The sequence below is a fragment of the Capricornis sumatraensis genome, chromosome 5 (genome assembly GCF_032405125.1).
Source record: "Capricornis sumatraensis isolate serow.1 chromosome 5, serow.2, whole genome shotgun sequence".
In the NCBI taxonomy this organism is placed as follows: Eukaryota; Metazoa; Chordata; class Mammalia; order Artiodactyla; family Bovidae; genus Capricornis; species Capricornis sumatraensis.
The window spans coordinates 82,941,406-82,954,695 of NC_091073.1; the positions used below are offsets into that span (position 1 = coordinate 82,941,406).

General features: G+C 38.6%; 1 protein-coding gene across 1 annotated transcript; it reads left to right on the forward strand.

Moving 5' to 3' along the window:
- Positions 1-141: 141 nt before the first annotated feature.
- On the forward strand, positions 142-10,572 carry PSMA2 (proteasome 20S subunit alpha 2). The gene is made up of 8 exons (XM_068972897.1): positions 142-210; positions 3,590-3,666; positions 4,234-4,366; positions 5,696-5,818; positions 6,570-6,651; positions 8,114-8,187; positions 9,609-9,666; positions 9,751-10,572. The coding sequence occupies exons 1-8, from the start codon at positions 170-172 to the stop codon at positions 9,865-9,867; spliced, it is 705 nt and encodes a 234-aa protein (XP_068828998.1). The 5' UTR covers positions 142-169; the 3' UTR covers positions 9,868-10,572.
- The last annotated feature ends 2,718 nt before the right edge of the window (positions 10,573-13,290 follow it).

Genomic DNA, 13,290 nt, shown 5'->3' on the forward strand with positions numbered 1-13,290 from the left:
AGAGTCGGGCAAACGCGCACCTGGAACTATAACTCCCAGCATGCTTCTGGAGCGGGTCTGCCTTTTCTCCAATCAGAAATCTAGAAAGGAACGCGAGGGGCGGGGAAAAAGAAACGAAACTGGCTTCAGCGCGCATGTGCGCGGATGTGCGTTGGGTTTTCGGGTAAAGATGGCGGAGCGTGGTTACAGCTTTTCGCTGACTACATTCAGGTATGGAAGGGACTCCCGAGGTCCTCCACGTAACCGAGGTTGCAGGAGCTCTGCCGACCAGGTTTTTATCTTCCTGGTCTCTGACTTGGCGCTTCCTGAGGGCCCAGTAGGAAATGGGGGTGGAAATGCGAGTTTGCCAAGTCATTTGCGGGGCCTTCCCGCGGCCTGGGGAGCATTGGTGCCTGGGGACCGTGGGAACGCGAGTCAGGGTATCCTGGGAGATCTAGGCGCTGTGGGAAGTTGAGGCCCTCACCCAGGGATTTTCTTTCGCTTTGGAACTAGAGAAAAAGGCAATTTTGAATGAGCTGCTTCCAGGTTTCCTGTTCAGAACTCTTTTCTTCCTGACTCAAGTAGGCCTGATTCAGGAGCTTCTGGAGGTCGGAATCTTGGTCAGCCCTGTGGGATTCCTTTTTCTTGGAAAGACCCTACTTTACAGTTCAGTTCTAGTCTTAGCTTCCATTTGGCGCTAATGTCTTCGGAAACCTTTTCCCGCTTTCGATTTCTTCGGTGCCCCTACTGGAAGCTTAAGAACTGAAAGTGAAAGTGGTAGTGTTTCTAGCCCGTTGTCTTTGTGGGCTCCAAAATAGGCTGTATTTGCTGTGGGGCTGTTATTTTTGAAGGGGGATATGTTTATTTAAAGAAAGATGATAGGCTTTTAAACTTTAGAATATTTATGTAAGCATGTTTTTCAAAATAAATCAGAGATGCACTATCATCGTTCCCAGTGTAAGAAAACTGTCACCAAAGGCTGTACTGACGGGAGAAGGATTCAGTTTGGCCATTTTCCTACAGATCAGTAATGGCTTATTTAATTAAAAATATTATCTGACAGCTAAAGACGGGCGGCATCTAACTTGTTGAGTACTTTCTGTGTGGGTGGCGCTTAGTCCCATCTCTTTAGGCTACTCTGTGTGATACATGTTTTCTAAACATTTTACAGATGAGCTGACCACAACTCAAATTCAATAACTCCTCCCTGGTCATAGGTTAATATTTAAACTGGGTTCTTTCTGACGACAAAATTAATACACTTTGCATTACTGTGTAATGTCTTCTTAAAATACTAGAATATTTATCTTTTTTAAAAAAAGATCTCCTCATATACAATGATATGAAACAAAGTTTGACAGGTCGCTACTGTTCGTGTTCAGAGACAAAATCTGGACCTTTATCTTTAAGAAAGTGTTATCCTAATCCCAGCTGAAACATGAAGCAACCATATGTTATCAGGGACTGAATCTTTCTATAATAAATTTCCTTGTTTAAACACACTCTTGTTTTTTTTTAATATGATGGTGCAATTCTGTTTTGGATTTTAAAAATTGTTTCTATCCTGTTGTAATCAGAATTATTAATGGTAGACATGATAAGAGACTACACTATAGGATGAAAAGGTGTTCTTGAGGATAACATTTAGTTGGGGATATTGACAACCAGTGGGCTTTCCTCATAGCTCAGCTGGTAAAGAATCCTCCTGCAATGCAGGAGACCCCTGTTCAATTCCTGGGTCAGGAGGGTCTGCTGGAGAAGGGATAGGTTACCCACTCCAGTATTCTTGGGCTTCCCTTGTGGTTCAGCTGGTAAAGAATCTGCCTGCAAGGCGGGAGACCTGGTTGGGTTGGGAAGATCCCCTGGAGAAGGGAAAGGCTACTTACTCCAGTATTCTGGCCTGGAGAATTCCATGGACTGTATAGTCTATGGGGTTGCAAAGAGTCAAACAGGACTGAGCGACTTTCACTTCATTGACAATCAGTGGGTAAACAAATGGGTGCCTACTCATACACTCTGAAGAATGTTTTTCCCTTACTCAGGAATTTTTATTAAGAGAGGGTGAAAGAAGGAATGTAATTTGAGATTGGGTGGTCAGGAAAGACCAATGTTTGGGGGTTGTTTGAGGGGACTGGAAGATGAAAGGGAGCCAACTATATGAAAATTTAGGGATAAGGAGAGTTGCAGACAGGGAAAAGCATGTTTGAAAGTGCTAAAGCTGAGAAAGACTGAATTGATAGAAGGCCAGTGTGTTAGAGTATAGTGAGCAGGGAGTTATCCTGGGTCTCAACCAGTCTTGCAGGGCCCTGTAGGCCAGAGTAAGGAGCTTTGATTGTGAATGAATAAAAAGATTAAAGGATTTAAGTGGAAGATGTTATGATATAAAAGCAACTCCGGATCAGGGAATGGAAGTAAGAGTGGAAAATAAGAAAACTCGCTGGAGGGCTATTTTTTTCAGTTATCCCTGATAGAGATCCTGGTGCTTTGGAACTGCACTGCCCAAAGCAGCTAATTTTGTCATTTAACAATCTTTAGACTGCTACCCCTAGGTTTATTCCTTAAATAGGTGTGGATGTATGTCTGTCAGTCAGATGAACCTGGTCATCAGTTATGTGTTGGTGTATTGATTGAACAGAGCTTATACTTTGTGAATATTACAAAATAATTCAAATGTGTTTACTCTGGGCCAAGAAGGAAGCATGGGACACTTACGTATGAGTGTGTGGGATTCAGTCTGGGTGGTCAGGGCAGCTTTTCTTGAGAAAATGACACTTTTATTAAGGTGTGGAGAATGACTTGGAAGGAGTTCACCAGACAGTGGTGAAGTGCATTGCAAACAGGAATTGTCTTGTCAGAGGGGTTTTTTGAATTCTAAGGGTAGTTGTGTCTCTGGAGCGCGATGGCATGGTGTAAGTTGAGACTTGAGTGACAGTATCTCTAATTTTATGAAGATGAAACAAATGACCTTCTGAAACTGAAGATTATAGACTGGGTATGTGGACCTAGCTTCTGTCTCACTTTGGACAAATTATTTTCATTCAAAGACTTTATCAATCAAATAGAAAGGTTGCTGATGTTTATGGTATTTGTTCTAACACTCAACAACTAGACTGAAATAATATATGACCTAAAAAGCCAGTTTGGACCTAGTATTTGACTGTCAAACTCGGTGGAATCAGATATGTTAAGTATAACCAGCTCACAGCATAACATTACTATTTGGTGTTTACTTAGTGCTAATTTTGTGCCAGGAACAAAAGGCATCATTTCATTTAATCTTCACAACAACCTTTGAACTAGGTAACACTATTATCCCCATTTTACAGATGAGAAAACTGTTGGTGAGTGGTGAAAGGAAAGAATAATGATGCTGCTTTAAATGGCAGACAAGAAAAATAACCAAAGGAAAGAGATTAGTGTTTCATTATGTATATGTTCAAATCACCTAATAAATTTGGTTTCTATGTGACTTCTGATAAATTTTCAAAGCCCATCTATTCTTTGATGCTTGATTAGTGGATTTGGCCTATTTGCCTGCCCTTTTCTCAGAGATGCTCCTATAATAAATATTTGAGAATGTGAAATTTAGCAATATCTGTTTCTTTTTAAGCCCATCTGGTAAACTTGTCCAGATAGAATATGCTTTGGCTGCTGTAGCTGGAGGAGCTCCTTCAGTGGGAATTAAAGGTAATTAAATGCTTCGTTCACTTCAGATTCCTATTATTAGTTGTAATGCTCTTTGGGGATTAATAGGCCATTAATGTAAAAATAAGTAGTTGTGGCAGCATAATTTTTAACAGTTCTTTTTGTTAATCTACAGTATTTTGATGTTTAAAGAAGTAATAAACCAAAGAATATGATTAAATTTTTTAACTTAGAAAAGGTTAATTGTAAAATTTGAGGATACCTTACAAAAATGTATCATTGGTTTTTAAATTTCAAATTACAAGAACAGTACGCCAAGTAGGCAGAATTCCATAATTTTAAAACTTATGTACCCTAAGGTGTCCTAGAATATTTTAGGAAAAGTTGCATAATACCTTTAATTCAGGGATTTCTTGTGCAATACAGATGACCATTGAGGGAAAGCTGATTTACCATTTCTTTGGTGATTCTAATATGGAAAGTCAGAAGAAAAGGTTTTATAAATAAGAAAATAAAGGAGTTTGGCAGAAATGCTTCTATAACTAGAAAACTATTAAAACAGAGTGTTTAAATGATTAAACATTCAAGTCTCTTTTCTTTTTTTTTAAGCTGCAAATGGCGTGGTCTTGGCAACTGAGAAGAAACAGAAGTCCATTCTGTATGATGAGCGAAGTGTCCACAAAGTGGAACCAATCACCAAGCATATAGGTTTGGTGTATAGTGGCATGGGCCCAGATTACAGGTACCTTGTGTTACCATCACGTGAATTCCTTGTTTTCGATACTTTGGGAAGAAAAAACAAGAGATGTTTTCCTTTAATCGCCTACCTGCTTGTTTTTTGCTCAGTTGAACAGCAGCAGCTGAAGTTAGTTATTTGCCAGTATGAGGCAGACTGGGGGTTACTTGAAGGAGAGCTTAGTGCTCCTCACTTGTTAAAAGAGGAGATGGATACAGTACTTAGCCCTGTCATCTCTCTTCTCTTCTGCCATCCAAGGCCTCAGCAATACATGTTATAATAAGCTTTATTTTAAAAAGTTTACCAGACAGCAAAAGAAAGCATACTATCCAGAGTTAACCTCATTGTATTTATTTCTGTTTTTAGCAAAAGGACAGAATTCTCAAAAAGGCCACTGGAAGTTGTAGAGTATGACAGCCAGTTAGGATCCAGACGTTTATGTAGTCTCTTCTTTAATATTCACAGAAAGAGAGTAATCTGGTTCCATCAGGGTACCAGCAAGTTTTAAAGAGATTGACAGTTTACTATGTTTTTCATTTAACGATTGAAAGGATTATTGTTACTTCGTTACTGATTTTGTGGAACAGATAGGTAGAGCCAGAATTTCACTTTCGTGAGTCGGCAGCAGCTCTGTGCTCGGGCTTCACTGCAGTGGACCTGTTGCCACTGCAGGGAGGGAGGCTGTGGTGCACCACCACCCACAGTGTCAACAGACACGGCAGGATGCTTGCTCACGGGTAATGTGGAGCTCAGATCAGTAGCACCTGAGCAGGGAGAGGTAAATCTTGCTTGTCTTGCCAATATACTTAATCGTTACACTTTTGACAAGTTTTACATTTTTTACGTTATAAATAGTTTCATGGTACTCTTTGAAGTTCAGTCTGTGGACACGATTGAGTGAGATGCCTTAACACATGTGTATGTGGGTTCATGTGTGTGCATATTAGTGTATTGCCTGGAGTGAGATATCAAATGCTAAGGTAGCTTCTCTTGGGATAAGGGGGGCATACTCTTGAAGATGCTGTGACAAGAGATAAAGCTCTCCTGTGCACTAAAGCTGTCTCTGTTAAACTGATTGATACCTCTGGTCCATAGTTTTCCTTTTGTCTTATTCTTGTCCATTTCCTGTAGTTTAGCTCTTCAGCGACGCTCTGATATTTTCTTGTAAGTTAACTGTAATTGGATGTAAGAACAAGACTGCTTTACAGCTGAGAGCTACTATTAAAGAGATGCATGTCAAACTTGGGCTATAGTTGTATGCCTGTAGAAGGTGAATGAGTCTTGAGGATGTAAAGCATCTGAATTTTAATTGTCTTATTTCTTTTCTGTTTTCAGGGTACTTGTGCACAGAGCTCGAAAACTAGCTCAACAGTACTATCTCGTTTACCAAGAACCCATTCCCACAGCTCAGCTGGTCCAGAGAGTAGCTTCTGTGATGCAGGAATACACCCAGTCAGGGTAAGCTGATTTTATTATTTGAAATGTGTCATGAATTAGGGGGAAAAAAAATCATCTCACCTTTGTAAAAGTAGACATATTTCAGGAAAAAAAAAAAGAGGACTTAGTATTCCTTTATTTCCTTAATCAGTGAAGAAAACCACTATGAATGAATAGTTCTGATCTTAACTGGACCTGAAATATTTTCTTAAAGAGAAAGCGGAAATGTTTTCTTGCTGTTCATGTAACAGCAGAAAGCAGCTTCTAGATAAAGTCCTTTTGACAGTGATTAAAACATTTCTTTATGGGCAGGCAGTCATTGATGCTTCCAGATTTATCTTCTAGCTGGAAATGATTGTAAGCACTTGATGAAAGTAGTAACTGACACATCTGTATTCATTTTAATTCCAGTGTTCTTGAGTTTGGTTGTGAAAATAATGAGGTAATTGCTGAAATGTAAAACCAGTGGAAAAGCTGCATTTGCTGAAATCTGCTATTTTATTAGGACATGAAGTGTTACCCACACTTATTAACCCCAATATTTGTATCAGTCTATTTACCAAAATGATTTGACTATTGTTCCTCAGTACCATAAAGAAAATTCATTTTGAATTGATTTGTTTAGAAAGGTGTTAAATGCTTTTTAAGGAACTCGGAAGTCTAATTCAGTTACCTGATAACTTGCTTTACTTGAGAGTATTAATAACTTCTTACATTAAGTTGACTTTAACACCATGAAGGTGCCGATTAATTTTCATTTCTCTTTGTTCAGTGGTGTTCGCCCATTTGGAGTTTCTTTACTTATCTGTGGTTGGAATGAGGGACGGCCATATTTATTTCAGTCAGATCCATCTGTAAGTACCATTAGATGTATTTGAGGAGTTTGTTAAAGTGCTCTTTGAGTACCTAATAGAAATAGAAGCCATAAAAACCGTACAAATTGGAGTATTTTCTCTTCCATTTGGGCTTTAGAAGTAATACATGTTCACTTGTACATTTAAAATGTTGATAACTTCATCTTCTGATAAGGAACCTCCTTTAGTTCTGCCCTCTGTTCTTCTGGCATGCTGATTAACTTCACATACTTAGAATGATTTGTTGAAGTAGTTGTTATCAAATCTCTGTAAATCTGTGGAATTCTTTTAAAAATTATGATTAAAGCTAATTTTAATTCTAAGTTCAGTTAAAACCTTTCTGGGAGTGGGCAGTGCCCTTTGCCATTAGTTTAATCTTGGGGTTGACTTGAAGTGACTCTTCTGCACAAATATTGATGTTACTGTCATGACTTCGATGTTTTGCAAAATGAGTGAGTCGTCTGCTATAAAGCAGAAGATTGCTGTCTGGGTTGGCAGGTGTCTGGAGAAGCACCACTCCTCCACGTGTGTCTCACGTCTGTCACTCATGTTTACTGTGAGGAGACCCAGAAGAAAAGATTCACTATTAGAAACTGATCTTTCATAGTTTATAGATCATTAGGTAATGTCAGGTTTACTCAATGCACATCTTATACTCTAGCTTTGTAATTTGAAAAAGCAAAAATATTTAGGTTGTTAATTAAATCAGAAAAGTTAAGTATTTGAGGAACTTTGACAGTGTCTGTTACCCCATATCTGAACTTCTGAAGCTAAATGCCAAGTCCTCTTATCTTCCTTTCCTGAGAGTAGCAGAGCCGCCATCATGGGAATCCAGCTTTCATCTTTTGCCCTTTCCCCCTGTTATAGCTAAAAGTCACTTGTTTTCTTTTAAAATATGGCCTGTTGCTTTCAGTTTCTGTACATGTGTGCATATGTACTTTTTCAGTAGATGAGTCATATATGATGTGGTAGCTGTTTTTGTGTAACTTTAGATTACAAAAATCATCACCTTTGAAAATTTTTAGTGCAAAGCTGTGTCTTTTTAGTTTGTTCACCAATGGTCACCATTTTTCAGATAGATATGATTTTTAGAGCCTTTCAATTGTAGTAAGCTAAAATATTACTTTTGATTATTTGCTCTAAATTAACCTCGTTTCTTTTTTTTACATAAATTTTGTACAGTAAATTGTACGTATTTGATGGGGTTTTGATGTATTAAATACCTGAGAAAATCATCAACACAATCAAGATGCTGTACCTCCAAAAGTTTCTTCATGCCTCTTTGTTATCACATTGATTTATTTTGTGACATAGCTCATTGCATTCCAATAAATATTCTGAAAATCTTAGAAGTTAGAGACAAATTATGGAACTGAGAAATAAATGTCAGGGTCGTAAATAATTATATTAATGATTTAAAATGTGTGTTTTTGTTTTTGTTTCCTCTTCCTCTCCTGATTAGGGAGCTTACTTTGCCTGGAAAGCCACAGCAATGGGAAAGAACTATGTGAATGGGAAGACTTTCCTTGAGAAAAGGTAGATTTATAAAACTAGATTCATTACCACACTTACTCTACAGTCTTCAGCTCTCTGTAAATAATCTCATTAATTTATAAACAAATTTGTTGCATGACTGTAGTCAAGCCTAGCTACTGATAGAACAAACTTGCTTGTCTGTACTTGGGCTCCCCAGCCTTCAACATATTAAGTGGTAGTATTCATTTCTTAAGGACTTCTCTTTCTACATTCTCATGTTTTCCTAAATGTTTTTTTATTTTTTTACTTCATTTTTTTCTACCATCTCAAAAAAAAAAAGACCATTGGATTTGGAGTAAAAAATTTGGGAAGAAAGTTTTTAAATGGTTTAAGTGATAACAGTTTGTATGTGTGCTCAGTCACTCAGTCATGACTGATTCTTTGAGGACACGTGGACTGTAGCCCGCCAGGCTCCTCTATCATTTTCGTTTTGAAAATTTCCAAAAAAAATACATATATAGTGAACCCAAGTACCTGGTGTTGATGGTAGATTAAAGATGTGACATATGGGGCTTCCCTGGTGGTCTGGTGGTTAAGAATCCTTCTGCCAATGCAGGAGATACAAGTTTGATCCCTGGTCTGGGAGGATCCCACATGCTGCAAAGCAGCTAAGCCCATGGGCTACAACTAGAGCCTGTGCTCAGTAGGAGAGTAGCACCCGCTCACCTCAACTAGAGAAAGCCCGTGCATGGCTACGAAGACCCAGTGCAGCCAAATATAAATTAAAAAACAAAGTTAAAAAAAAACGTGATGTATGTACTTGATAAAAAGTGGAATGATACATAAAAATCTGCCCCTGCCCAGCACAGCAGACTGCCCTCACTTAATTCCAGCTGTATTCTAGACTCGGCATTATTGTAGCCCACCAAAAAGTGTCCTATGTTTTGGATGGGAGGAGTCTGCAATTGATTTTAACCACCAAATGAACCTTTTCAATACATTCTCAGATAATATTAATGCCAAGATTACTTAAAAATCTTAGACCTGGGATTACTTGGTAAGCTTAAATAATCTTAGGATCTTAAAGCACTTTCTTTTTCCTCTTACGTATTATTGGTGAGTCTTCCAAACGTTATGAAATTTTACTAGAGGTTTGATTTATCCGCTTTATTTTTATAAATTGTTACAATATTGCCACCACATGCTGATCATATTAAAATACTTAAGGAAATTTCTTAAGTAAACTCGTGTTAGGGTTACACTCTTCATGATGTCAGGAATGCACCCCAAATGATTGTCAGTTTCTTATTTTGGGGACAGCTCAGTGAGGAGACTAGGAAAATCAATCTGTAACTTAATATTTTTAAGAATGTCTTATTAGATGTTTAAAAATCTTACGCTGTTGCTATCATTGTGTTTTCTTAGTCATGAATCATCTTAATAGTGCCATAAGTTGTTTTTCTTTAAAAAAAATTCTTTAGATATAATGAAGATCTGGAACTTGAAGATGCCATTCATACAGCCATATTAACCCTAAAGGTTAGTTCAATATCTAATGATTGGATTTGTAGTGATTTTATAATTAACTGTTGGGAAAATTGACCTTTTCCCCTCCTTCATCAGGAAAGCTTTGAAGGGCAGATGACAGAAGATAATATTGAAGTTGGAATCTGCAACGAAGCCGGATTTAGGAGGCTCACCCCAACTGAAGTTAAGGATTATTTGGCTGCCATTGCATAATAATGCAAATAATGAAGTGACTGAAAATCCAGAATTTCAGATAACTTCTCTACTTAAACATGTTTAAAGTATGTTTTGTTTTGCAGACTTTTTGCATACTTATTTCTACATGGTTTGATGGACTGATGTTTTTAAAATGAGACTTATAAATCATAATAAACTCTTAAATTAACTTCCAGCTTTTTAGGAGTTAGTAAACTTTTAACATAGTTATATTTTCTGCTTTCCATCACAGTTGATTTCTGGAAACTACATTGAAAAGCAGAATGGTGAAGTGGGGCTTTAGTCTTCACACAGTTTGGATTAAGTCAAACTTTGTCATCTTCTTTACTGTCAGATGTTGTCTGCTTCAGGAAAGCAAAATCCTGATTTCAGTAAACACTGCTTTTGGAGCTGAGAGAATCTGTAGACTTTCATGGATTCTGAGGCAAGGTAGGAAGCATAGCTGTATTTCGGGCACCATTAGGTGTGGATCAGTGAAACCTAGGCTGTTCTGTGAGATTGCACTGGAGCTGCCGAGAGTGCCAAGCCACAGTCTCCTATAGGAGATGCACCGTGTAGATACGTAAGAAGCGGTGTGCTAGTTCCTGTTGGCTTTCCATCACTAGTGCGTAAATGTATTTCAGAAGAGCCCCCTAGAGTCTGCTAGATCTTTCTAACTCAAGGATGGACGTGAGTGCTGGAAATAAAATACTAATCCTTAAATGTCAGAATTACGGCTTAAGTCTCTCCCTCATTCATGAAACCTCTGTAATCAGAACCTTCACTGCACTTTAAGACTTCCAACAGCAAGCTAATCATGGAATATCAGAACCCTGTTTCCATTATATGTGAAGGCATAGCACTTAAAGCTTTCTTTGTTTTTTTAAGGCCTCGTAGGATGAGAGAAATCCTGTCATTAGTCTTGCTCACAGAACATAATTTATGAATGTCATTTTTCTTACCAACAAAGAGATGGGGATTTCTGTGACTTAAATGTGGGTCAAAAGATCTCAAAAGATTGGGTTAAGTTTAGCCTTCTTAGGAAAGAGACTTATCTTGGAGTATTTTTGTCAGGATTCCCAGTTCTCCCTACTGTCACCGTAACCCCTAGAGTGGCAGGAGTGTTATGAGAGATGGGAGATGCCAACTTGACTGTTTCTAGACGTTTGTCTTGAAGGCCTCATTTAACATTATAGCCTCCCCTTGTTGGCTCTTAGTACATTATGAATCCAGAATGCTAAAAAGAACTTAGTGGTCAAAAGGAATGGTTTTGGAGTTAGGTCTCACCTCTCCCCCCTTAACTGGCCGAGTGACTGCACACAGTAATTATCTCAGAGGGTTTTCTCAGGACTAACTTCGATTCTGCAAGTGAAAGGCCTGGCAAGGTTAATGGTTAAGTTTCAGCTAGTTTCAGCTCCTTTGAATTTGCTTAGGCTCGCTAATGTCCAATGTTAAGAAATCAGAGGAATGCCAAAATTCTTCAAAGAAGGGAAGAGGCATTTTTATTTAGGACAAAAAGCACATGGAGGTTCCTATGGAGTGCTAACAGAATAAATCCTAAGGAATAAAGGGAGGAAAAATGAGCTGAAGCACATCTGTGTCCAGAGTCTCATCTCTGCCTCTTGCCCCATTAAATCCAAAGCCCAGTTCAACTGAAGCTTCTCCATAAACAGTTCTCCCTTGGTTCTCAGTCTGTTCTCTTCACTGACCGTAAGTTGTTCCCTTTTGTCTCAGTTCTTGGGAAACTGAAAAGTTTTTGGTCTAGAAACCGATTGCATGCATCCCTACACATTTCCAAACTCTTCAGTCTTATAGCCTGTGGATTCTAGCTTTTAAAATCTTATTTTAAGTATCATAATGCTCCTCATGTACATTTTCCATTTTTGGTTCTTTTTTTTTGTATCTTCTCTTAAAACATTTGCCTCCACTTGTTTTCTTTTCTAGTTCCTCACTGAACTGTGAATTCAAGTTTTTGTAAAACAATTATTAGCAGTGAGATGTGGACATATTCAGTATTCACGTGTGGGGGTCGGAGGGAGTTCAAAAGGAAAGGGGGATCAGGAAGAAAAGTAATACGGATCTTTATCAAGTGCTAATTAGCTAATAAGTATGATCAGAGCAGTTTTCATCTATTGCTCAGTTATGTTCATGGCTGAAAATGTGTGCTCTCAGTCCTTATCGCAAATGTAGGCAAGCTCCGAGTCCCTGTTGTAAAGAAACACAAGCTAATATTCAGTGGACTGCCTGAGAACATGTAAGAGTAAGTCCTTTGGTTTAGAATCCTAATTTCCTGAAACCAGTCCAGTGGTCCTGTATTAATGTTGTATTACTTCACACAGGCCCTTCAATTGATACTTCCTCCCATGACTCTGCTCCAAAGGACCTTATAGAACCAGCAATACTTGGCTACCAAATGATAGCTTCCTAAGCATGAGCTTAAAGTTGGACAGCTAACCCTGATCAAAGGCCTTGTCCCTGATCCATTCATCACTTTTCACTTTTTAAGTACTCTATCAGGTACTCTTGTATTTCAGAACAGTAGGCTTATATGGTCATTTCTGGACTCCAAAAGGTTAACTACCATATAAACATTTTCTTTTGCAATATGAGAATTTTGAACTCTTAATACCTCCCTCAATTCCCCTGTGTTTTAATTAGATCACAATGTTGAGCTTAAAAGGTTTTTTTATTGGTATGTAAGTATACTGTGAGGGCTTCCCAGATGGCTCTAGTGGTAAAGAACCTGCCTGCCAACCCAGGAGACACAGGAGACATGGATTCATCCCTGGGTTGGGGAGCTCCCCTGGAGGAGGGTGTAGCAGTCCACTTAAGTATTCTTGCCTGGAGAATCCCAAGGACAGGAGCCTGGCATGCTATAGTCCATAGGGTCGCAAAGAGTTGGAAACAACTGAAGTGACAGCATGCAAGTATACTGTGATTGCTTTTCCTCACTTTTTTGCTTTGTTTTTTTCTGTGGCTCACTAATTCTTACCAGTTCCCCCCAATAAGATTGTAAAACCCTCTTCAGTCTGTTTTCCTCTTGGTCAGATATCAAGTAATCTTAACAATTCTCACCCTACCCTCCACACCATTCCAAGAAAGAACCCTCTCCTGCTCTAATCTAAGCTAGTTGCATGTAGAAACTATTCTGTTCCTTGATTCAGTTCAGTTGCTCAGTTGTGTCCAACTCTGCAACCCCATGGACTGTAGCATGCCAAGCTTCCCTGTCCATCACCAACTCCCAAAGCTTGCTCAAACTCGTCCATGGAGTTGGTGATGCCATCCAGCCATCTCATCCTCTTCCCCTTTCCTTGACTGGCTGGGTTGAAGAATTCTAGACTAGAAAGAATTGTCTCCACATTGAATCTCTTACTGGATACTAGATCCTTTTGTTTTTGCTGTATTTTTCACCTGCTTTTAAAATTCTACTTTTTAGTAGAC